The sequence below is a fragment of the Cherax quadricarinatus genome, chromosome 2, assembly GCF_038502225.1.
Source record: "Cherax quadricarinatus isolate ZL_2023a chromosome 2, ASM3850222v1, whole genome shotgun sequence".
In the NCBI taxonomy this organism is placed as follows: Eukaryota; Metazoa; Arthropoda; class Malacostraca; order Decapoda; family Parastacidae; genus Cherax; species Cherax quadricarinatus.
Genome location: NC_091293.1, coordinates 60331855 through 60359722, shown reverse-complemented (window position 1 = coordinate 60359722; position 27868 = coordinate 60331855). Strand labels below are relative to the sequence as shown.

The 27868-nt window shown below is 37.3% G+C and overlaps 1 protein-coding gene across 5 annotated transcripts in view; it reads left to right on the top strand.

The window, feature by feature from the left end:
- Positions 1-27868, top strand: part of LOC128701146 (probable flavin-containing monoamine oxidase A) — a 165196-nt gene that overhangs the window by 107435 nt on the left and 29893 nt on the right. For all 5 annotated transcript variants that reach the window (XM_070088586.1, XM_070088600.1, XM_070088593.1 and 2 more), the window contains exons 7-9: positions 6371-6649; positions 12978-13157; positions 13336-13520. In XM_070088586.1, coding sequence (XP_069944687.1) covers positions 6371-6649; positions 12978-13157; positions 13336-13520 — 644 coding nt within the window. The remainder of the gene's footprint in view (positions 1-6370; positions 6650-12977; positions 13158-13335; positions 13521-27868) is intronic.

The window sequence follows — 27868 nt, the reverse complement described above, 5'->3', positions numbered from 1 at the left end:
TTGCTGACGACACGACTTATGTCATCTCTCACCCTAATCTTGCCACCCTCAACACCATTGTTAACGAGGAGCTGATCAAAATATCGACTTGGATGACAGCCAATAAACTTACGCTTAACACTGACAAAACCTACTATATTATGTTTGGTAGCAGAGCAGGAGTTGCGCAAATTAACAATAAGATCGACAACACTCTAATTGCCAGACATAGTGAGGGCAAATTCCTAGCCCTATACCTCGACAACAACCTGAATTTCAGCACCCATATCCAACACAAAACCAAAAACGTATCCAAAACGGTTGGGATCCTCTCCAAGATACGATACTACGTGCCGCAAAATGCCCTTCTCGCACTATACCACTCACTTATTTATCCATACCTCACCTATGCTATTTGTGCTTGGGGATCAACTGCAGCAACACACCTAAAGCCAATAATAACCCAACAAAAAGTTGCAGTAAGAATAATCACTAAATCCCATCCCTGGCAACACACCCCCCACTCTTCATAGATCTAAACTTCCTGTTCAGTACATCCACACTTACTACTGTGCAATCTACATCTACAGGACCTTAAATTCCAATATTAACCTTGACCTAAAGCGCTTTCTTGATAGTTGTGACAGAACCCACAGGCATAACACCAGACACAAACATCTCTATGACATTCCCCGTGTCCGACTAAACCTTTACAAAAATTCAATGTATGTCAAAGGCCCTAAAATCTGGAACACCCTACCTGAAAACTCTAGAACTGCAGACACATTCATCACCTTCAAAACTACCATTAGAAAACATCTTATCTCCCTGATACACTCTGTCAACTAATTTCACGAATACCACCTGGTGGTTCACACTTAAACTCACTCACCCATTTGACCATAAACAGAAATATCAGTCTCAATCTTAGAATAATGAATCCTAACTAGTCATAAGTTGGCCTGTTATACTCTAATACTGAAACTATGTATTGTGCCAAAAGAAAAGCATTCACATTGCTAAACTCACTAACTAGTATTTAGTCACTTAGCCATAATACCAACTTACCTCATAATTTGTAATATTTTAAAGTTAAGAATTAATCTAAGTCTGCCCGAAATGCCTAGCCATGCTAGGTGTTCTAGTGGCCCCCTCTGTAATTAGTATTTTTTATTTATTTTTTTATTTATTTAGTAATTTGAACATGTAAACCACACAGTAACCAAATTCTGTAAACTCAGCATTGTAATCCTTATAGAGAATCAACTTTGAATTTGAATTTGAATTTTGTTGGGTTATTAAAGGTTTAAGGTGATTTGCTGTGGTTGAACCCTATGCACAAATACCAATAGTGAAGTAAGGGTAGATGAGAGAGTGGTAAAGAGAAAGAAGTGCCGTTTGGAACACGTAGTACCGTATCTCAGAAATGTGGGTATGTGGGTCTGAAATTTAAGACAGCAATCAAGGTGGAGACCTAGAAATTTGCCCTGTGTGTGTCTTGAAATGGGGGAACCATTTATTGATATGTTTGTCTGAACATTTGAAGCTCTGTTGCCAAACAGTATGAAGTAGGTTTTGTCTTTATAGAGAGTAGGTTTATTGGTCGTCACCCAAATTGATATTTTTAGCAGTTCGTCGTTTACAGTATCTGTTAGTATAGTTGGGTTTGGGTGAGAGAGACATAAGTAGTGTCATCTGCAAATAAAATGAGTTTTAGGAGTTTAGATGCATTTGGGAGGTCATTGATGTAAATGAGAAAGAGAAGTGGCCCAAGGACACTACCCTGTGAAATTCCAACAAGAACAGGTTATGTAGTGGAGGTAACGCCATTTGTGTATACATACTGGTGTCTATCGCTAAGATAAGATTTTAAGTAATCGAGAGAGTGGTCTCTTGACTCCATAATGTTCAAATTTTAGGTGCAACAGGTCATGGTCAACTGTATCATGACCTGTTGCACCCGAAACTCAAGCAATACAGAGTGGGACTATGAAAGTTATACAGTAAACCTTTGATTAATAGGAGGATTGTCCAAGTTTCTGTGAATTCTGAAATTCTTGGAACTAAAAAGTTATCCAAAAACAAAGCAATCAAACTAACAAAATTAGATGAACCCCTACTCACACCAACTGAAACGGCAAACAGACTCAATGTTTTCTTCTCCACAATAGGAAACAATCTAGTGAACAAAATACCAAGCGCAAACACCCGTCCATCAGACTACCTCATAGGTACCTACCCAAATACGCTATTCCTAGCTCCAACCAACCCAATAGAAGTTACGCTCATTATAAACACCCTTAAAAACAAGGCAGGAGACATAAACAACTTGCCTGCTTTTATGTACAAGAAAGCTTCTCAAGTATTGTCACTAATTATTGCAACACTCTATAACCCTTAATATTGATGATGATGATGATATTGATGATGATGATGATGATATTGATGATGATGATGATATTGATGATATTGATGATGATGATATTGATGATGATGATGATATTGATGATGATATTGATGATGATGATGATGATATTGATGATGATGATATTGATGATGATGATGATATTGATGATGATGATATTGATGATGATGATATTGATGATGATGATATTGATGATGATGATGATATTGATGATGATGATGATATTGATGATGATGATGATATTGATGATGATGATATTGATGATGATGATGATATTGATGATGATGATATTGATGATGATGATATTGATGATGATGATGATGATATTGATGATGATGATATTGATGATGATATTGATGATGATGATGATATTGATGATGATGATATTGATGATGATGATATTGATGATGATGATATTGATGATGATGATATTGATGATGATGATATTGATGATGATGATGATGATATTGATGATGATATTGATGATGATGTTGATGATATTGATGATGATGATGATATTGATGATGATATTGATGATGATGATGATATTGATGATGATGATATTGATGATGATATTGATGATGATGATATTGATGATGATGATGATATTGATGATATTGATGATGATGATGATATTGATATTGATGATGATATTGATGATGATGATATTGATGATGATGATGATGATATTGATGATGATGATATTGATGATGATGATGATGATGATATTGATGATGATATTGATGATGATATTGATGATGATGATATTGATGATGATGATATTGATCATGATGATGATGATGATATTGATGATGATGATGATATTGATGATGATGATATTGATGATGATGATGATGATATTGATGATGATGATATTGATGATGATGATACTGATGATGATATTGATGATGATATTGATATTGATGATGATGATGATATTGATGATATTGATATTGAGGATGATATTGATATTGATGATATTGATATTGATGATGATATTGATGATTGATGATATTGATGATGGTGATATTGATGATGATATTGATGATGATATTGATTGATAATGATGATTGATGATGATATTGATGATTGATTATTGATGATGATTAATTGATGATTGATGATGATTGATTGATTCAAAGTTTATTATCTATAAGGATTACAATGCTGGGTTTACAGAATTTGGTTATTGTGTGGTTTACATGTAGTAAAATAATAATTACAGAGTGTATCACTAGAACACCTAGCATGGCTAGGCATTTCGGGCAGACTTAGATTAAATCTTAAGTTTAAAATATTACAAAATTATGAGGTAAGTTGGTATTATGGCTAAGTGACTAAATACTAGTTGTGAGTTTAGCAATGTGAATGCTTTTGTTTTGGCACTATACATAGTTTCAGTATTGGAGTATCACAGGCCAACTTATGACTAGTTAAGATTCATTATTTTGAGATTGAGATTGATATTTCTGTTTATGGTCAAATGGGTGAGTGAGTGTAAGTGTGAACCACCAGGTGGTATTCGTGTAGTTAGTTGACGGGGTGTATCAGGAAGGTAAGATGTTTTCTGATGGTAGTTTTGAAGGTGATGAATGTGTCTGCAGTTTTAGAATTTTCAGGTAGGGTGTTCCAGATTTTAGGGCCTTTGACATACATTGAATTTTTGTAAAGGTTTAGTCGGACATGGGGAATGTCATAGAGATGTTTGTGTCTGGTGTTATGCCTGTGGGTTCTGTCACAACTATCAAGAAAGCATTTTAGGTCAAGGTTAATATTGGAATTTAAAGTCCTGTAGATGTAGATTGCACAGTAGTAAGTGTGGATGTACTGAACAGGGAGTATGATGATTGATGATGATGATGATTGATGATGATGATGATGGATTGATGATGATGATGATGGATTGATGATGATGATGATGGATTGATGATGATGATGATGGATTGATGATGATGATGATGGATTGATGATGATGATGATGGATTGATGATGATGATGAGGGGGGGGGGTAATAATGAGTTCTCTTGAAGCATGAAAAACAAAGTCCACCCCTGACAGTGACATGATAAGATGAGATAACATCTGATAAGAGCTGACATTTGATGAGCATACACGAGGGTTGGGGAGGGTGCAGCAGATATGAAAAGATTGGAAGTGACATTTGATGAGCATCGCCCTCCCTTTGTTTTCTCTGGTACACAAACATGTCTGTCTGTTAAGCTCCCTGTCTGTCTAACCATCTAGCTCTCTGTCTCAGAGAGAGCCACAAGACTGCATCATCACGTTTATTCACATCTTCAAGCTGAGTATAGCACTTTGTCTGGATTTTTTGGTTTATCCTAGGTAATTTATACTACGTATACTTGTATTTATGTGTACCTGTGAGACAGAGACAGATTGAAAGAGATAGACAGAGACAGAGACAGACACAGACAGACAGACAGACAGACAGATAGACAGAGACAGATAGACAGAGACAGACACAGATAGACAGAGACACTGACAGACCCTAAACTTGTTGTTAACATCACTTTCCTCTTAAAAGAGGAGTGTTAATATGACATTACATCAGTGAATCCTTGGTGTTTGCCGCACTGTTTGCGCTAGCTGGGGCTCTATTTAACTGGCGCTCCCACAAGATACTAAGTGGTCCCAGATATTTTTTAATACTGTGCACACCGAGTGTTATGACCCATTCTGTGCTCACCAGGCATCTCAGGCCAATCGTGCCAAATTTGGAGGCAGAAAAATTAAAACGTATATATATGTTTGAGGTGCTACGTTTGGACCGTTTAGGGGTTAAGTAAATGGGGGATTTATTGGTAAAGTTAAATATTGAGTATCGACTATTTAGTCCAGAGCGAGTAAGTGGTTTTTCAGAAGAGTCTTAAATTGATTTTCAGACCAGGTTACTTTAGTATTTTTTGGTAATGAATTCCAAATTTTGGGGCCCTTTATGTGCATAGTTTTTACACAGTGTGATATGGACACAGGGTACATCAAAAAGAAATCTGTGTCTTAGTGTTATGATTGTGTATCCTGTTAAGGTTGGTGAGGAGAAGTTTGAGTGGAGGGTTTATGTTTGCGTGTATTGTTCTATGTACGTAGTAGGCACATTAATAAGTGTGGATGTTCTTTATGGTGAGCAGATTTAGACTTGAATAAAGGTGGAGTATGCTGTCAGGAGTGAGAATTTGTTATTCTGATTGCAGCCATTTGCTGGGTTATTAGTGGCCTCAGGTGATTTAATGTTGTTGATCCCCATGCACAAATTCCATATGTGAGATAAGGGTAGATGAGTCATTGATACAGTGCAAGGAGAGCTGATTGTGGAACATAGTACCATATCTTTGATTGTCTAAGAAAAGGTAAGAGGGAGAGTGAAATGGTTTGCCAGTAGGCATATACGAGCACATTAGAGTAGTGTGTGTAGAGACAAGTGGAAAGATTTGATGTTCTGTTGGAGTATAAGTGAGGTAGTGTTCATGAAAAGATTCATAGAAAGTTAGCCAAACTTGACTCCTGGAAGCTGAAAATATAGTGCCAACACTTGGAAGGGGTGGGGATGTTGCAGTTTGAATGTTCATTTGAAGTATGATGTCTGCACACTTCAAGCAGAACAAATATTTAATGAATGATGGTAAATACTCCTTCTTTTTTTAAGTTGCACTACCTTGGTAGAAGATGGCTGGTGTAGTTAAAAAAAAAAGCATGACCTTTTGTAAAACATATCAACTGCTTAATGAAAAAATATATCAACCTTCTCAAATGGTATTTACAAAAAAATATTATTTCATTCTCTTCTTGCTAAAGATTACTTGAATGACTAGAAATATAATGTTCATGAACATTGGAGATGTATTGTCTTATCCCATTTGACAACATTTCTTGATTGTTTTATAGAAAAAACAAAGAAGCCCATTTTTATATTTGTAACTAACTTACCATAATATTGTTTTTCTATAGGGAGGAACACAGCAAATATCTGAACTCTTGGTAGAAAAGATTGGGAAAGAAAAAGTGTTGCTGAAGCACCCAGTGCATGATGTGAAACAGATGGAAGACTGTGTGGTGGTAACTACAGAAGAGAAGAAAACTTTCACAGCTAAGAGGGTGATCTTGGCAGTCCCTCCAAATATGCTGATAAATATGAAGTTTGACCCATGTTTTCCTCCATACAAACAACTGATATGTGAAAACCTACCAATTGGCCATCTCACTAAATTTATAGTAATTTACGAAAAGGTATGAATGTATTGCTATGTTAGTGTATCAAATCAAATCATATCAAGTTTATTCTCTATAAAGACTACAATGTGGGGTTTACATATTATAGGATATTGTGTGGTTTACATATTATATAAAACTAATTACAGAGAGGGTCACTATCACACCTAGCATGACTAGGCATTTCGGGCAGACTAAGATTAATTCAAAACTCTACATTGGTACAGATTATGGACCATATTGGTATTAAGGCTTAGTAACTGCATTACAGTTCGTAAATTTAGCAATGTGAATGGTTTTGTTTTGGTACAATACATAGTTTCTATTGAAGCTCCTAACTGGAGTATCACAGGCAAACTTAGGACTAGTTAAGATTCATTAGGTAATAGTTGTATTACGTATTTCTGTGTTTATAGTCAATTGGGTGGGTGTAGGTGTGAATTGTGGGGAATCACAGATATTGAGGGGAGGTCTAGGTTTTTTTTGTGTGTGTATGCTGCAAGAGAATAGGTGGTTTTCATGTAGTTAGCCGATGGTGGGGTGTCAGGGAGATAAGATGTTTTCTAACGGTAGTTTTGAAGGTGATGAATGTGTCTGCAGTTCTAGAGTTTTCAGGTAGGGTGTTCCAGATTTTAGGCCCTTTTATGCACATTGAAGTTTTGTATAGGTTTAGCCAGACATGGGGAATGTCATAAAGATGTTTGTGTCTGTGGGTCCTGTCGCAACTATCAAGAAAGTGTTTTAGGTCAAGTAGGTACGTAAGTAAGTAAGTTCAGGTATACACAAATACAATTACATAGATTATCATACATAGCAGCATATGTGTAAAGTACCTAGGATAACCCGAAAGTCAGACAGAGTGACTTATTTCCATTGAGGTCTTTTTAACTTATTATTATAATATAAAGGTGATAATATCTTATTATTATTATTATTATTATTCTATAAAGGAGGTAGTATCTTATTATCATACTATTAAGGCTATCTACTACACGAGGGTCATTAAGACTATCTACAATACAAGGGTTATTAGTACTAGGAATAAGGTAAAATTAAACGTGTGTTAGTTATAAAAATAAAAAATCATTCCCCTCCCTTTCTGTAGCTACATTCATCAGACACCTTTTGGCTCTCTTCTTGAACTGGTTCATGCTATGACTGGCTTTGTCATGTGCGGGCAGTATGGTCCATTCCTTTATTGCTGTACAATAAAAGGTGTTTGAAGCCTGGCCACTGACTGTGGGTACTGCAAAGTTGTGCTCTCTCCCCATAGTACTATAATTGCCTTGGTTCCCAGCCTTGACAAAATTGGCAGCAAAATATTCTGGACACTGTTTGTGAGCAATTTTATAAACTTAATTTAGCTTCAGTTGTTTTACTCTGTCTTCAACATTTAGCATATCCATTTGCTGTAATTCATCCTGGCTTACATGCTCTATTGGACCCAGGTCCATGATGACTCTTACCATTTTGTTCTGGGTGATTTGCAGTCTGTCTTTCAGTTGTTTTTTTTTGTCAAGGCAGAGTACCATGAAGAGCAAGCGTAGTCCATATAACATTGTATAAGGGCTAGACATAGGGTCCTGTGAGCCTCAGTAGGTAGACACTGTGCTTTACTACACTTTCTTTACTACACTGTTCCCTATCAATTTTTCTGACATGCATGGGTCAAAGGGGATTCCCAGATATCTTACTGAGGAAACTGAAGTGATGGGTTCCCCATTACACTGGACATTAAAATTATTTACCCTTCTCAGTTTATGTTTTGTGCCAAAGAGAATGGCTTCAGTTTTCCCAAGGTGTAATGATAGTTTGTTGTCTACTAACCATTTGCTGCAGGACTCCAGTTCTAGTGTTAATACATTAGCTATAGCTTGTGGGTCTTTACCTGACACTAACAGAGCACTGTTATCTGCATACAGTAGGAGTTTGCACTTGACACTGATAGGCATGTCGTTAACATAGCAAAGGAATAATAAGGGACCCAGAATACTACCTTGGGGAACTCCACATGCTATCGGCAGGAGTTCTGATTCCGTTTTGTTGATTTTGACAATTTGTCTCCTGTTGCTAAGGTAGGACTTAAACCAGTCTACAGAACCTATACTGATAGCTTGAAGTTTCTTACATAATATATTGTGGTTGACAGTATCAAAGGCCTTTTGCAGGTCTAAGGTTACCATACTTATGAGGTTCCCCAGTGACATTTCAGTTCTCATGTAATCCATCAGATTAATTAGGAAGGTGTCGGTTGAGTAAGATCTTCTGAAGCTTGATTGATAGCTATGGAGAATATTGTTATCATTAAGTTACTTAACTACTTGACAGTACACTGCCCTCTCTAGAATTTTGAATATTACACTGAGTGTACTAATAGGCCTATAGTTGCTTACATCAGACCTACTATTTTTCTTGAAGAGAGGAGTGACTCTGTCCTCCTTGAACCCCTCCAGTATGGTATTAGTGGTGATGGACAAATTTATTATGTGAGCAGTAGGGACTGACAGTACAGAAGCACCGTCTTTTAGGAACTTAGACGGGATGTTATCAGGGCCAGTGCTCTTAGTTGGGTTTAACCTGCTTAGTTCTTTTTGAATAAAGTCCTGAGACACACTTACTAGTTGACAACTGTTTATTGGTATATTATGTTTGAAACTTATCAGAGTCTGTGTGAAAGGTATTTGATGCAACTGGTAATTTACTTACTAGTGTTGATGCAACAGATGTGTAGTACAAAGCAAGATAGCCAACCACCTAGATATCCATCAGTTACACAACCCAGGGCAACACGGGTTTAGAGGAGGTCGCTCCTGCCTGTCCCAGCTACTGGACCACTATGACAAGGTCCTGGATGCTGTAGAGGATGAACAAAATACAGATGTAGTATACACAGACTTGCAAAAGCTTTCGACAAGTGTGACCATGGTGTAATAGCACACAAAATGCGGGATAAAGGAATAACAGGAAAAGTTGGTAGATGTAATAGTAAACAGAGTAAAGTCCCAGGGAGCCATGGTAAAAAGCTCTGTTCCACAAGGCACAGTACTCACTTCCATTCTATTCTTCATCCTCATTTCTGACATAGACAGAGATGTAAGCCATAGCTCCGTGTCTTCCTTTGCGGATGACACCCGGATCACCATGGCAGTGACCTCAGTTGAAGACACTGCGAGACTCCAAGTGGACATCAACCAAATCTTCGAATGGGCCACTCATAACAATATGAAGTTCAACGAGGAGAAATTTCAACTACTCAGATTTGGAAAACTTGAAAAATTAAAAATGTGTTAGGGTACACGACAAATTCTAATCATACAATAGAGCGGAAAAGTAACGTGAAGGACCTGGGAGTGATAATGTGAGTGGATCTCGCCTTCAAAGACCACAACAATGTACGTATCTACCTCATCCGCTAGGAAAATGATAGGATGAATAATGAGAACCTTCAAAACTAGGGACACCAAGCTCATGGTGATTCTCTGCAAATCACTTGTGCTCTCTAGGCTGGAATACTGCTGTACACTAATGGCCCCCTTCAAGGCTGGCAACATTGCAGACCCGGAGAGTGTGCAGATAACTTTCACGGCACACATAAGTGCGATAAGGCACCTAAACTACTGGGAATGGTTGAAGGTCCTTGATCTGTATTCCCTCGAACGCAGGTGAGTGAGATGCACGATAATATACACTTGGAAGGTCCTGGAGGGATTGGTACCAAACCTGCATACGAAAATCACTCCATATGAAAGCAAAAGATTTGGCAGGAGATGCAACATTCACCCAATGAAAAGCAGGGGCGCCACGAGTACACTGAGAGACAACACAATAAGTGTCCGGGGCCCAAGACTGTTCAATTGCCTCACAGCATACATAAGGGGGATTACCAGTAGACCCCTGGCTGTCTTCAAGAAGGCATTGGACAGGCACCTAAAGTCAGTACCTGACCAACCGGGCTGTGGTTCGTACGTCAGCTTGCGTCCAGCCAGCAGTAACAGCCTGGTTGATCAGACCCTGATCCACGATGAGGCCTGGTCTCAGATTGGGCCACGGGGGCGTTGACCCCCGAAACCCTCTCCAGATAAGATTTGATTTAGGAATTAAAATAATTTGCCTCCTTAGTTGTTTCGTGGCATACCTCGTTATCAATAGTGAGTACTATGTTAGACCTATCTACTGGTTTATGGCTATACCCCAACTGTTTTAGTTGTTGCCAGAGCTTTCTGGGGTTATGCTTATACTCTTCAGTTTTTGAATTTCAAATTATCTAATATCTCAGTAGTCATCCAGGGTTCAGTTCTCTGTTTAATTCTAACCACTTTAACTGGTGCAGTGTTATCGAGGATGGTAGTGAACATTGTTTTGAATTTTTCCCAGGTATCATTTACATCCATGCAACTTGTTATCACTGTCCAATCACAATTGTGTAGCCTATGTACAAGTGTTTCTTTACTGTAGTTTCTAGTTACCTCATTTTTATTGTCCTGTGTAGGCCTATCCTATCCCTAGTGATTTTTCTGGTGCAGTAAATGATGAAATGATCAGGGTTAATGTTGGAATTTAATGTTCTGTAAATGTAGGGTGCACAGTAGTAAGTGTGGATGTTCTGAGCAGTGAGTAAGTTTAGATCTATGAAGAGTGGGGTGGGGTGTTGCCTGGGATTGGATTGTAGAAATAACACCTTAAATATTTAGTACCAAAAGAGGCAATGTAAATATTTAGGATACAGTATTACGTATGTGACAGATGGCCATGGTTTTACTTATGGTCAAAAAAAAAAAATATACCAATGACAAAATTGACAAAGACAAAATAAAATAAATGAAATCCACTGAAGAATTTCTGACAGCAATACTGTATGTATAGTACTTCGATATTCATCATGCATAATTTTGGTAAATAATAATAGGAAGATTTACCTATGTTTAATCCTTTGACTGTCGCGGCCGTATATATACGTTTATGAGGTACCGTGTTTGACGTATATATACAGTGGACCCCCGCATAATGATTACCTCTGAATGCGACCAATTATGTAAGTGCGTTTGTACGTGTATGTTTGGGGGTCTGAAATGGACTAATCTACTTCACAATATTCCTTATGGGAACAAATTCGGTCAGTACTGGCACCTGAACATACTTCTGGAGTGAAAAAATATCGTTAACCGGGGGTCCACTGTACTCGTAAATTCTAGCGGCTTCAAATCAGGCAGGAGAAAGCTGGTAGGCCCACATGTGAGAGAATGGGTCTGTGTGGTCAGTGTGCACCATATAAAAAAAATCCTGGAGCATGCAGTGCACAATGAGAAAAAAGAAACTCCGACCGTTTTTTTTTTTAAATAAAATGCCGACTTTGTGGTCTATTTTCGTATAGTATTTGTGGTTGTATTCTCGTTTTCTTGGTCTCATTTGATAGAATGGAAACTATATTATAGAAATAGAGGTGATTTTGATTAATTTTACTATAAAAAGAGCCTGGAAATGGAGCACAAAGTACGGGAAATGTTTGATTTTTGCCGATGTTCAAAAGTAAACAAATGATGTCATTGTCCAATAAATGTCCAAATAGCCATTCTAATATGCAGTCATGAATGGGTTGATGTAATTTTTACAATTATTGCAGTATTGCAGTAGTCTGCATAACAGTAAATCTTCTATTTTTTGTTTGAATAAAATTTCAAAATAAAAAGCAAGAGTAATATCACAGGGGCCTGGAGACATGACTGATGAACAAAGAAAATGTTATTTTAGAGCCAGGAATGTCTGCATTGTTCATTCTGGTCCTTATTTTGAAATTGTCATATTTTTTAATTTTCGTGAAATTGGCCAAATTGAAAATTTCTGATCATGTTATTGGGTAGTTGAAATCGGTAAATGAGCAGTTTCTTGTACTCAATCGATGGAAAAAATGGAGTTCTGAAGAAATAGCTATGAGTTTGGTTGACTGGAATAATGGAATTAGCCGAAAATAGGGCTCAAAGTGGGCGAAATTGCCGATTTGTAAATATTGCCAAGGTCGCTAACTTTGCGAGAGCGTAATTCCGTCAGTTTTCCATCAAATTTCATTTTTTTGTGTCTTTACAATCGGTAAAAGGTTCTCTTATTATTTCATAAGAAAAAAATAATTTTTTTTTTTTTTTTAAATTTTGCGACACCAGGAGACACCTCAGGATTGGGGGTTGCGACAGTCAAAGGGTTAAGTATATACACTGTATTATATTCCCAATGCACAGCTGTAATCTCATAAAGCTACATTGAACCTTTTAATTTATAGTACAATACAACCTAAAATGTTATATTTATGTTCAATATAGTTGACATTATTTTGAGAGAAACTATCATCACCTAGGCTTTCTGGAAAGAAAATGGATACTCTGGGGAAATTGTAAGCAACGGTGGTGAGACTGAGGTAGCTGGTGTGAGCCGAGGGCCACTCAGTGCCTGCTTTGATGCCACCACCAACAATGGCACCCCTGCAATTGTTGGCTTCATTGCAGGCCGACAAGGTGTGGAGTGGCATAATAAGACGGTAAGGGTTGCTTTTTCTGATTTGAAACTTTCAGGTACATACTCACATAAACCAAAATGCAATATGCATAAAAAATTAATGGCAGTAATACTGTACTGATAATAACTTACAATAAATAAATTGTGCAAAATGTCATGGGTAATATTGGTTGATGCTTCAATAAGGTTCCTACATTTAGGAGATGGAGAGGAAAACAGCTGTGATTCATAGCCTGGCCTTAGCACTGGGCAGTGAAGCTTTAGACTTTGTGAATTACGCAGAGAAAATTTGGGCTGATGAACCATACACAGGCGGGTGCCCCATCATGTTTGGGGTTCCTGGAACTATGTATGCTTTCCCCCACCTACGTCTTCCATTTGATAAGTGAGTATAGTACACCAGATACAGTAGTATGATATGGTCTTCATATAATCTTTTGTCATTAGTAACTCATTGATATGTACTGTATACAAATACAACTTTTTATTTCTTTGTGGTACAAAAATAATGCAGTTTGTATGTGTGATGAATTGTTTTGAAAACTGACAAGTTGAAGAATTGAGACACTTTTGCAACATATGGGAATCTTTATTGAAGAAATGTTTCGCCACACAGTGGCTTCATCAGTCCAATACGCAGCAGGAAAGTGTAAGGAGAGGAGGAGTTTGAGGTAATCAGTCCCTCAGCCTGGAATCGATGTGTTCAGTCCATTACTCTTGTAGGAAGTACAGCATGGGACCAGAGAGGTGGCTTATATACTGCAGTCAAGTGAGTCAAAGCAAGATGCGGCGGGATCACAGTGGGACCATCCACTAGTATAAGTAGGTCTTTGTCTATATGTTGCATAAGTGTCTCAATTCTTCAACTTGTCAATTTTCAAAACTATTCATCACATCTGTCTGACACTGCAACATCATGGGATCTTGATACAAAGGCTTCTTCAACACTTGTCCAACCTTTGGATGAAGACCTACTTACACTAATGGATGATACCACTGTGATTCCACCTCCTCCTGCTTCGACTCACCTGACTACAGTATATAAGCCACCTCTCTGGCCCCATGCTGTACTTCATATAAGAGTAATGGACTGAACACATAAATTCCAGGCTGAGGGACTGATTACTTCAAACTCCTCTTCTCCTTATACTTTCCTGCTTTGTATTGGACTGATGAAGCCACTGTGTGGCGTAACGTTTCTTCAATAAAGATTTGTGGCATAACGTTTCTTCAATAAAGATTCCCACATGTTGCATAAGTGTCTGAATTCTTCAGCAGTTTACATGTAATGAAACATTAGTGGGCACAAACTAATCCTCATGCTTAAAGACTACTTAACCCTTTCAGGGTCCCCAGGCTCCCTCCGAGACTTGTTCTCAGGGTCGCCAAATTTAAAAAAAAATTATTTTTTCTTGTGAAAAGATAGAGAATCTTTTCCCGATCATAATGACACCAAAAGTATGAAATTTCATGGAAAACTTACGAAATTATGCTCTTGCAAAGTTAGCGGTCTCAACGATGTTTACGCATCGGCGATTTTGCCCGCTTTGAGCCCTATTTTCGGCCAATTCCAGTGTACTAGTTGACAAAAATCATAACTACTTCACTAGAACTCCGTTTTTTCTATCGAATGAGTACAAGAAACCACCCATTTACCGATTTCAACTATCCAATAAAGTGGTCAGAATTTTGCAATTTTGCCAATTTCACACAAATTTCAAAAGATGCCAATTTCCGAATAGGGTCCAGAATAAACAAGAAAGACATTCCTGGCACTAAAATAACAAGTTCTCTGTTCGTTAGTCACATCCTCAGGCCCCTCTTATATTTCTTTGACTTTCCACTTTGGATTTTTATTCTTACAAAAAATAGATTTATTGTTATGCAGACTACTGCATTAGTGTAGAAATGGTATAAATAATATCAGCGCACTTGTGAAAGAATATTAGACTCATCAGTTGATGTGTATTGGACGCTTGGCATGATTTGTTTACTTTTGAACTTTGGTAAAAATCGAACATTTCTGCTACTTTGAGCACAATTTCAAGGTACTTTTCATTGAAAAACCAGTCAAAATCATCTCAATTTCTGTAATATGTCTTCCATTCTATAAATGAGACCAGGAAAACTAGAATACAACAATAAATACCCTACAAAAATACAGTGCAAATTTGCTGTTTTAATCCAAAAACACGATCAAAGTTTTTTTTTTCTCATTACGCACTGTGTGCTGCAGGATTTTTTTTTTTATACTGCGCACACTGACCACATACTCATTCTTTCATATGTAGGCCTACCAGCTTTCTCACTAGATTTGAGGGCACTAGAATTTAGGCGTACTAGTACATCAAAACCCTGTGGCGTAAGCCGTACTAGTATGGCTGAAACCCTGAAATGGTTAAGAATCAGACATAGACTATTAAATAATAATAAAAAAATAATTTCTTTGCTAAGGTTACAATGTGTGTTTGCATTTCATAATTTGATTGGAACAAAGAGAGCCACTATCATCCACTGGGTGACTTGAAAGGAAAACAACTATTTAATATCATAACAGCCAGAAACTTGTCATTTCAAGGCCCATTCTTTAAATCGTATATTGGTCCTCATCCAGGGACACCAGATATAGTCCTGACAAACAGAGACTGTAACCTCTTTCATTTTCGTATCTCTCCTGGTGGAAACGTAGGATCTGACCATATCCCTGTTATAATACAACTAAAAACTTCTCCATTTAGAATACCTGTACCTCCTAAACCCAATCTCAACACCCTAGGAGTTGACCCCTTCATGGCATTTCTGGGTGAAGATGAAATTGTGTCGTTGGAAAATCTACCTTACAATGCAGTTGACGATGTGATCTGGTCCCTTCACAATCGAATAATTGATGCTACTAATGCAACTTGCCAATTAGCTTCCACCAAGATCTACCAACAGTATAAACCTATGAGGGAAATTAGAGACAGTATGAGAAATTATCAAACAGAATTTCGAAGGCATCTTCAAATGTGGCAACCACCAGTAGCTACATTGTATAGATTGAGGTAAGAATTAATTAACATGATTAGTCATCACAAATGTGACTTATGGAAATTGCTAGTTCTAAAAGCTAATCAGTACAAACGAGAGCCTGAAAAATTTTGGAGTAAGATTCGGCAACTTTTAGGTGCAAAGCACAAGGCTCCTACCTACCTAATTCATACCTTCACTGATGATGATGATGAAGAAGAGGTTGAGATTAAACTTGATGATCCACAGGACCAAGCTAATTTGATGGGTGATGTATGGGAGAAAATTCTCTCCCACAATAACAGTCGTCGATTTAATAATAATCACTATCAGTTGGTTAGTGAATGGAGAGATGAGAACTTAGCTGATCTACAACCACTACCTATCATCGATACATCAACTCTTGAAGAGACCCACCCGCTTACTAGACCTATCACACTACTTGAGATGAGTCAAGTTATTGGAAGAATGTGAAATAGAGCCCCTGGTCTCTCTGGAATAACAATGAAACAAATAAAGTTCCTACCCAGAAATTGTAAACAGTCTTTGGTTAATATCTTTAATGCCATCTTGGCCTCCGGACATTTCCCAGTGGTTTTTAAGACTGCTAAGATGATCTTTCTGGCTAAACCCAATAAAGACATATATCAACCAGGGAACTATAGACCTATATCTTTACTTGAAGTCACTGGGAAAGTTCTTGAGAAGATCATTTCCAATAGACTGAACTACTATATGGAGTTTAACCACCTTTTTACTGAAAAACAGTTTGGCTTTAGGACACATAGAGGTACCCATCATGCAATAAATATTATTTATGATACTGTAGCGAGTCTGAAACTTCAGGGCAATCTTGCCCTAATTGCCACCAGAGATGTTCATAAAGCTTTTGATAGCTTATGGCATGATGGTCTTATCTTTCTTCTTTCTTTCTTTCAACACACCGGCCGTATCCCACCGAGGCGGGGTGGCCCAAAAGGAAAAACGAAAGTTACACAAACTTATTGACCTACCTGATCATAACTGGACATTTCTCAAATTTTTATGTAACTTCCTAACTCAAAGAAAAATCATTCCTACCTTTCATGGCAGGTCAACAGAGCCTTTTATACTGACAGCTGGTGTCCCAGAAGGTTCTTGTCTTAGTCCAGTTCTAATCAATATTTATGTGAATGATCTTCCTCAACCAGAGTTTAATGATACAATTATAACACAATTTGCAGATGATGTCATCCATGTTGTCTCATCAACTCCTGTAACAGGAAAATACAAGTTTGAAAGAGTCATAGAAAAAATGAATATTGAACTGTGTCGAACATCCAATTGGGAAAAGAAATGGAAAATTACAACCAACCCTGACAAAGTCCTGGTTAGCACGATAGGATGTTTTGCATCAACCATCGAAGATAAGGGGGGTATCTCCATAAGAGGAACACCTGTAGCAATTAGAAATCCTAACAAGATCTTGGGATATGAAATAGACAGGCTGCTCCACTCAACATCTCGCGTCAATAAAAAGATAAACATAGCCAAAGCCGATCTTAGCAGTCTTTTTAGATTTAATCAAGCCCCTACATATGTCAAAAAACATCTGTATAAAATGATAAGACCAACACTCAAATACCCATGTGTCCCAATGTCCTTAACAACAAAGACCAACATGCTAAAGTTGCAACGGGTCCAGAATAGAGCTCTCTGCTTTATTACGGGTACCAGGAGGAGAGACAGAGTTAAAATGGCAGATTTACATGTACAACAGGATATTACTGCCCTAAATGTATGCCTTGATACCCTGAAGAAGAAACAACTCTATGCAATGCAAGAACTCTACATGCCAGATAGAGAACATCCTCTCCAAGTTGAAAATACCACTGATTATATCATTAATACTCCTCCTCACAGGACCCAAAAAATGACTCTCCCACAGAGGGTGCATCACTTCATCCATAAAGACGATTACCATCGACCAATGATCTTGAGCAACCTCCCTGTAGATGAAGATGATTGAGTGACACCAGAACCCTCCTATGTCTACTAAGAAAATCATCGCCTCCAATTAGGGAGATATCTTGTATAATATTCTACTGTTAAAATTATGCTACATTTACTATGGCGGGACACCACCTTGTAAGAAGCTAACGTGTCAAGTAATTCTGTATGAACTGTCCAGACAATTATCGCCTTGATTGTCGTTTAAATATTCGTTGTGCAATCACAAAAAAAAAAAAAAAAAAAAAGGAATTGCAACTTGTATATCTACTACCGATTCAGAGTCATGTACTTATATATCTGTTATATCTATGTGACTCTGATGGGTTAGTATTATACTCCTTCAAGAATATTTTATTATTTCACATACACTTTTTAAATTGCACCAAAGTGGTTGGGCCACTTACCTTTTATATCCTACCTCTCTCCCCCCTCCCACCCTTTTCCAATATTTCTATCCTTACCGATCCTTCTTCCTTACCCATCTTACCAAAGACTCTGGTCATAAGAAGAAGAGGAGCCACTATCGTGCCAAGGCATTTTGGGCAGACTTAACTTAATAGTATATTATATGACCTTTAGTCTATTAAACATCTGCCAAACCATGAAATATTACTGCTTGAACCATTAATTGTAATATTGTTTTTATGTGCGACTTGGAGATTATTCTTATAAACCTCCACCTTGACTACCTCGCATTAGTATTAAGGTTAAATAAAGATTTTAATAAAAGTTAACCATTCTTATCTTGTCTAGATTTAAGTAGTTATGTACTAGGATTAGTCTGCCTGAAATGCCCCAGGATGATAGTGGCTTTCTCTACCAGCTCAGGCTCATCTTTAGAGCCTTCAAAACCCCTGGCTGCCACAAAGTCAGGCCACAGTTTCTTCCAGGACCATTCCTCCAGGCTTTGTCTGCAAACCTCAAGCTGGTAAGGATATTGAAATGGTCCTTCCAGAACTCACTGAGGGTTAAATTTGTTTGTAAAATGATATCAAAGCACCTTTCAAAAAGTGTTGTGATGTAGAGTTTCTTGAAATTAGAAATGACCTGCTGGCCCATGGACTGGATGAGAAAAGTGTTGTTAGGAGGCAAGAACTTTACAGTTATAAAAATGAACTCTTCCAGCAACTCGTTTTCCAAGCTTGGAGGGTGAACAGGAGGATTATCCATAAGTAAAAGGGCTCTCAGTGGTAGTTGTGTTTTAAAATCCTGCTATCTAAAATCTTTGAAAAAATTATTCACAAACAAGTTTCTTCTTACTTAGTATCCCACAACATACTTAACCCCTGTCAGTTTGGAATTAGGCCAAAAAAAAAGTATTAATGATAGAATTATACATATGCTTGAACTTCTATATACGGTACTCAAAAAAAAAAAAAATTCCCCTGGGACTTTTCATTGACCTACGCAAAGCATTTGATACAGTTGACCATGACCTATTGCAGTTAAAACTTGAACATTATGGGGTCAGAGGACACTCGATTACTTAAAATCTTCTCTTAGTAAGAGACGCCAGTATGTGTATCAATGACCTCCCAAACATATCTAAACTCCTTAAACCTATTTTATTTGCAGATGACATTACTTATGTCTTCTCTCACTCAAACCCAACTATACTAACAGACACTGTAAATGACGAACTGCTAAAAATATTTACTTGGATGATGACCAACAAACTTTCCCTCAATATAGACAAAATCTGCTTCATGCTGTTTGGAAACAGAACTTCAAATGTTCAGCTAAACATATCTATAAATGGTTCCCCAATTTCAAGACATACAGAGGGCAAATTTTTAGGTCTCCATTTTGACTGCTGTTTTAAATTTCAGACCCACATTCAGCAAATATCCAAGAAAATTTCCAAAATGGTAGGCATCCTTTCTAAGATATGGTACTATGTACCCCAAACGGCACTTCTTGCACTTTACCACTTTCTCATATACCCTTATCTCACCTATGGTATTTGTGCATGGGGCTCAACCACAGCAAATCACCTTAAACCTTTAATTACCCAATGAAAAGCTGCTGTGCGATTCATTACCAACTCCTGCACTAGGCAACATACTCCACTGCTTTTTAAAGAGCCTAAACTTGCTTAATATACAAAACATCCACACACAGTATTGTGCCTACTACATACACAGAACATTATACTCCAGTATTAACCCTCCTCTCAAACTCCTCCTTGATAATTACAACAGAACACAGGCATAACACAAGTCACAAAGCTCTCTCTGATATCCCTCATGTCCATCTCTCCCTATGCAAAAATGCTATGTGCATAAAGGGCCCGAAGATCTGGAATTCATTACCAGAACATACTAAAGGGCTTCAGCCTGCAAATCAATTTAAGGTCCTACTTAGAAATCACCTCATCACCCAAAATTAACCAGACAAACTTTATACTGTACACCCACCAGTTACTCAAAAAACTCCTAAATTATTTATGATTCCTCAACTATTTAATCATTACTTCAAACTTAAAATTGTTTCAACTTCATTAATATAAATTGTGCTAAATTTTAATACACTGTAATTTTTTCTATACATATTTGATCTCAACTATCAATGTAATTACTGTAAACAGCTAGCTACCTCTATTGTATTAAGAAAAACAATGTATAATAAAAATTTACTCCTCTCAAAATCACTAGTATTTAGTAGTCTGTAAGCATTAGTTTAGTCTGCCTGAAATGCCCTGGCATGATAGTGGCTTTCTTTGTACTTAACAAATCAAAATTGTAATCATGTATTGTAAACATTGCAAAGAAATAAAAATCTTTAATCTTTAATGAGGTTGTTTTTGACAGTGGGAGCAAAGACCTCATTAACCCACTCAATAAAAAATTTTCTTGTTACTCAAGTTTTCATGTTGGCCCTCCACATTACAGCCAGTTTGTTTTTCATAACATTGTTCTTAAAAACTCCTGAATTTTCGGAACGATAAACAAGGGGTTAATTTCAAGTCTCCCCTTGGACATTTTCTTCCAGAAGAGGCCTGTCTTGTCAGAGTTAAACACTTGTTGGGGGACAAACCCCTCAGCTTCTATGTACTCTTGGAATTCAGTAACGTATTTTTCAACAGCCACTTTGTCAACACTGGCAGCCTCCCTATGCCTAGCCACACTATGAATGCCACTTCTTTTCTTAAAATTATCAAACCAACCCTTAGCCTCACTCAACACTGTCGTTAACGAAGAACTCGTAAAAATAATAACCTCGTTGACTGTCAATAAACTTACACTTAACCCTTTGACTGTTTTGGTCATGTATATACGTCTTACGAGCCACCGTGTTTGACGTATTTATACGCATAAATTCTAGCGCCTTCAAATCATGCAGGAGAAATCTGGTAGGCCTACACGAGAGAGAATGGGTCTGAGTGGTGGGTGTGCACCCTGTGAAAAAAATCAGGGACTCAGTGGTGCATTGTGGGAATGCCATCTTGGTAGTCCATTTTCACCATGCCTCACAGTAAGAAGTACCTGACTCCTCGGCAGATTGGAGGTCTTTTATTCCCAAGTGATAGCTCTAACAGTGATGGAAGTGCCAGTGAAAGTGAATTTCATGGTTTTGGAGTGGGTGTGACCGAAAGCAGCGCCCAGGATAACGTAATTAGTGATGAAAATCCAGATGACCCTCAACCTTCCACCTCTGGTGCTGGGCTGTCTCATTCATGTTCACTTGTACCAGGATGAAAGAGGAAACTATTTGCCCGTGTACAAGACTCAGATGTGAGCAGTGAAAGTGATAGTGATAGTGATAGTGATTTCAAAGCTATTGAAAGCAGTTCTAGTTGCGACATTGAGGGTGAATATTCTCCAGTGAAGCGGCAGTATATACGACATAGCATGCGTTCTGGTAGTATGTCATATGTTGTTCCAAGGGGAAGGAGTAAATCTCGGAGTACATCCCGTAGCCATACACAACAAACTGATAGTGAAGATGACGATATTGTTACAATGGGTATGAATGATGCGAGTGAGGCAGCAGGTGGTGGTGGTGATAGTGGTGGTGGCATGAATCATGTGGCACCAGCAGCGGGCCATGCTACTACCGACCTGCTAACTCAGCACAACCACAACCAGCCTCAACCAACCCCACACTCCCACATCCACAACCACAACCTGCACAACCTCAACCACCTTTCAATATCCAGAACCCACCAGCAGACCGCATCTGGGATTGGCAGCAAGGTGACAATTTTGTTTCCAATCCCCATGACTTGGATGGAACATAAAGTGGAATACGGCCATCATGTACACTTGGGAACAGTGCTACTGGACTGGGATGCTTTCAGCTATTCTTCGATGAACCCCTGATGGACATTATTTTCAGGGAAAGCAATACATATTTTGAGTACACCATGGCAAACACAATTTTTTCACCAAGATCACGCCTACACCAGTGGAAGGACACAACTGTGGCAGAGGTGTATCTATTCTTTGCCACAATAATGCTTATACCACATGTGTATAAGCACAGTGTCAACACATACTGGTTGACAGACCGCCTGATTTCAACCCCAGCTTTCAGCGACATTATACCAGTGAATAGATTTGTGCTGCTGTTATGTATGCTACACTTTTCAGACAAAACAAGGCCTGACAGAAGTGACAGGTTATATAAGATCAGAAATGTGTGTATGTACCTGAAACAAAAGTGCTGTATGTATTTTTATCCCTTCAGGAAGCTTGTTATTGATGAGTCTTTGATTTTGTTCAAAGGCAGACTATCATTCAAGCAGCACATACCAAGCAAGAGGAAACACTTTGGTATAAAGTTATTTGTACTGTGTGATTGCAAAAGTGGTCTGGTTTTGGATATAACTGTGTACACTGGCAGTAAAACATTGCAAGATAATAGGAAGTTACTGGGTATCTCTGGTGATGAGGTTAGAACAATGATGGAACCGCATCTTGGTAAAGGGCATATTTTATATACTGACAACTGGTACACAAGCCCTTTACTCAGTGATTTCTTGTGAGTGAACATGACAGGTGTGTGTGTGGCACAGTGTGTGAAAATCATAAGCATGTGCCTAGGTTCGACGCTGGCACTCGTAGAGGTGTTACATATTCAGGTGTTTGCTGCCAATGACATCATGGCATTTCGGTGGCATGACAAATGTGATGTCACACTGTTGACATCAGTTCACCAACACGAAATGGTAGACAGTGGCAAGCAGGATAGAGAGACCAATGAACCCATTGTAAAACCTGCAGCTGTGATGGATTACAACCTCAATATGCGGTTAGTGGACAAATGTGACATGCAGATTGTGTTCACAAGAGTTATAAGTGGTACATAAAACTCTTTTTTCATCATCTTGACATTTCCATGCTGAATGCTTATAATATGTATAAGTTGAAGACCAACAACAAACCCAAATATGGTGAATTTTGTTTGTCAGTTATCAGACAAATAATATTGAAGTACCAATAGACCAGCGCCCACGAAATTATCAACACATGCCCTCTCGTCTGAGGCCTAGTAATCACTTCCCCATACGTCTCCCTGCTACTGCTTTCAAGAAAAATGCTCAGAAGAGGTGTTATGTCTGTGCACATACCACAAAACGCCCACAAAAATGCAGATACACCCGTTTTATGTGTGAGGAGTGTAAAACACCATTGTGCATACACCCATGCTTCAAAGAATTTCATAAGCTGCCGCAGTTCTAGGAAAGTGTCCAGTGATTGTACATATGTATATATATTACAGAACAGTCGTAATAAAAAATTTTTTATATCGTTTGTGTAAACAAGTTTTGTAAACAATATGATGATACTAGTGTTTTTGCTATAATTGTGTTACATTCAACGAATGTATATGTGAACATTGCACCATACTTTGGTCTCACAGGCCACATGTTATGTGAAAAAATAAAATAGTGAAAAAAATAAACAAGAAACCTTTGAATACAAGTAAACCAAAGTTTACCAGGTGAGTGCCAGTCTCCACTGTTGCCATACGCAGCTCATTTTCTGCCAACTTCATGCCTCTATATCTCGGTAAGTACTGACGTCAATTTTTTTTGCTTTTGGACTAAAACAATCAGAAAAATAATCTGAACATTTTCATGAGTTTTTTTTTTTTTTTTCAAATATTTTTCGACACCAGGAGACACTTCAGGATTTGTGGTTTCGACAGTCAAGAGGTTAATACAGTGGACCCCCGGTTAACGATATTTTTTCACTCCATAAGTATGTTCAGGTGCCAGTACTGACCGAATTTATTCCCATAAGGAATATTGTGAAGTAGATTAGTCCATTTCAGACCCCCAAACATACACGTACAAACGCACTTACATAAATACACTTACATAATTGGTCGCATTCGGAGGTAATCGTTATGCGGGGGTCCACTGTATTGACAAAATCTTTTACATTTTGTTTGGGAGAAGAGCAAGTGAGGTCCAACTAAACATAATGCTTAACAACACCCTTATTGCTAAATATAATGAGGGAAAATTTCTGGGTCTGCACCTTGATAGCAACCTGAAATTCAGCACCCATATCCAACACATAACAAAAAAAGTTTCTAAAACAGTTGGCATCCTCTCAATGATATATTACTATGTACCACAAACAGCACTACTTACACTATACTGTTCACCACTGATCTACCCATACCTCACCTATGCTATGTGCGCCTGGGGTTACACAATGAAAAACCACCTAAAATCAATAATAACACATCAAAAAGCCACAGTGCGAATGATCACACAATCCACTGCTAGACAACACACACCCCCACTCTTCAAAGATCTAAACCTACTCACTTTACAAAACATTCACTCGTATTATTGTGCAACCTACATTTACAGAACAGTCAATTCTAATATAAATCTCGACCTGAAATGCTTTCTTGACAGTTGCAATAGGACTCATAGACACAACACTAGGCACAAAAACCTCTGTGACATTCCCCGTGTCAGGCTAAATCTTTTCAAAAACTCATTGTACATAAAAGGGCCCAAAATCTGGAACTTCCTGCCACAAATCTCCAGAACCACTGGCTCAGCTAGCATTTTTAAAACTATACTTAAAACACCTTATCTGCTTAACCTATCCCAGCCCATCATAAATACTTTTGAAAAAACTTACATGCATTTGCTTTATATCATGAATATAGGTAAACTTTCCCATCAGTATAATCGATATATACTTACTCTCAGTATCTGTATTCATCTCAAATGTTAATCACTCCATTGTGGCTGCCTAAGGCTAACAATTAGAACTACATCTCTACAAGACTTATTAAAGCCTTTAATAACCCAACAAAAAGCAGCAGTGAGGTTGAACACTATCTCCAGTGCCAGACAACACACCCCATCTCTCCTCAAAAACATGAACTTACTTAATATGCATAATATGCACACTTATTATTGTTCCTACTACATATACAGAACATTTAACTCCAATATCAACCCTCTGCTCAAACTTCTCCCAGACAGCCTCAACAGAACACACAGGCATAACACGAGGCACAAAACACTTTTTGACATCCCTCGTGTTCGTCTCACACTTTGCAAAATTGCAATGCACATAAAGGGCCCTAAGATCTGGAACTCTTTGCCTGAAGCATCAAGAGGTCCCCTACCCATAAATCAGTTTAGGACCATACATACTCAAAAATCATCTCATCTCTCAATAACAAACCTACCCACACCATGCTAAACCCCAACTAAATTCAAAGCAGCTCCCCCAAATACTTTATTATCCCTTAACTATTAACCCTTAAATGGTCCAAATGTATATATATGTTCACTTGCGCAGCGCCATGAATATTTTGACAAATTTTTTTTTTTATAGAAAAAAAAGAGCACAAGGTATTAAATGGTACCAGATTTTTTTAATATGGTGCACACCGAGTGTTATGACTCATTCTGTGCTGACCAGGCATCTCAGGGCAGTCGTGCCAAATTTGGAGGCAGGAAAATTAAAATGTATATATGTATGTTTGAGGCGCTACGCGTAAAAACGTATATATACGTTTGGACCGTTTAGGGGTTAAGCTGTTTTTATAACTAAACAATGTCCAACTTAAAAGTCTACGTAGTGTAGTGTATGTTTTGCTCCATTATTGTTCAAATTTCATTGTACAATCTCTTAGTATTTAAATAATCAACTACCTCATTTTGTGATTTTACTAGTAAGCATAAATCACCTTATGTGATTTTCTTATTTACTATTGTTCGCTTGAACATTAGCTGAATTGATACTTTCTCTGTCCATATTACTACCTCATATTTTTTTAAATACTATCAATTGATATTACTTACTAAAATTAATAAATATCATTTTTTACTAAAATTTCAATTTACTCTTAACATTTTTGACATTTAATAACCATTACTTGTCTAATTACCTTTACCTGTTTTAATACCACATTTACTATCCTAGATTACTCTTAATTACCTTGTACTGCCATATAACCTCAAGTATAACTACCAGTGCAATATTGAATGAAATAAACATTACTATTTCACTTTTTTGTAATCATTATTACTTACTAAAATTTTATTAAACACCATATTTACTACCAGTCAATTTTACTTTTGTACATTAAACATTATTTTATACTTCCCATAACATTTTGTTGCCAAATTTTCAAGTTTTTATATTCAACCCCAACCTTGTATTATCCTTTGTACCTGTGTACCTGGGTACCTGTCTACCATCTTACTATCATATTATAACCAAGACATTACCATTGTGATTTTTTACTATTATTCTTTTGGTACTTTAATTGTGAATTTTATTTTGTCAATTTAAATCTATAGTTATAACCTTGATCTTGTCAACAACCCATACCAGACTCTAGTGCAATTGCAAGTACCATTTCAAATTGTATTTTTATATTATAAGTTTATATTATAATTCCTACCATCTGTCCATTTAACTTTGCTTACCATTACTTAATTTTAGTCCCTTTTATATTTTCTCCTTTATTTTAGCTTTATATAACTATCCTAGTTTATATATCCACAACTGTTAAAATAATCAAGGTGCTATTCTCAGGTGCTAAAGTAGAATAAGCTCACAATCTTGCCATTATATTCCAAAGCTCATTTATTCACAACCTATATTAGTCCCTTTTTATTATAATTTTAAACTATAATTATAACTTTAAAAAATTACCTTTATAGTACTACCTACTATCATATTCCCAAGCACTATTATATGATCATCACTTTATTTGTATTAGTCCCTTAGCTCATTATTTTACATTTGTTAAATAATTCAGGTGCTATTTTTTAGCTTAAGACTATTTACTTTGTTTTATACTTAATTCTAACTATAGATTCACTACAAATCTTATGATTACAAGCATTGATCCTGATACCAACCTCTTATTTAATGACTTAAATGAATCAAACAGTTACTGTAATTACTACACTGCAGAACAATCAAAGGCACTTCTCAGTGCCAACAACAACATAACTATCTTTAACTACAATATCAGATCTTTAAGCAAGCATTACGATGACCTCATAGCATTACTAAATTCCTTACATGCCAATATGTCCATCATTACACTAACTGAAACCTGGCTAAAGCCTGATAGTACAGATGTCTATGCCATTCCTGGTTACACAGCCATACACAACTGTAGGCCAGACCAACAAGGGGGTGGCACAGCCATATACTACTCAGACCAACTAGAATGTATCACTAATACTTGCACAAGGGATGAACATGGGGAATATATAATAGCTAAATTCAA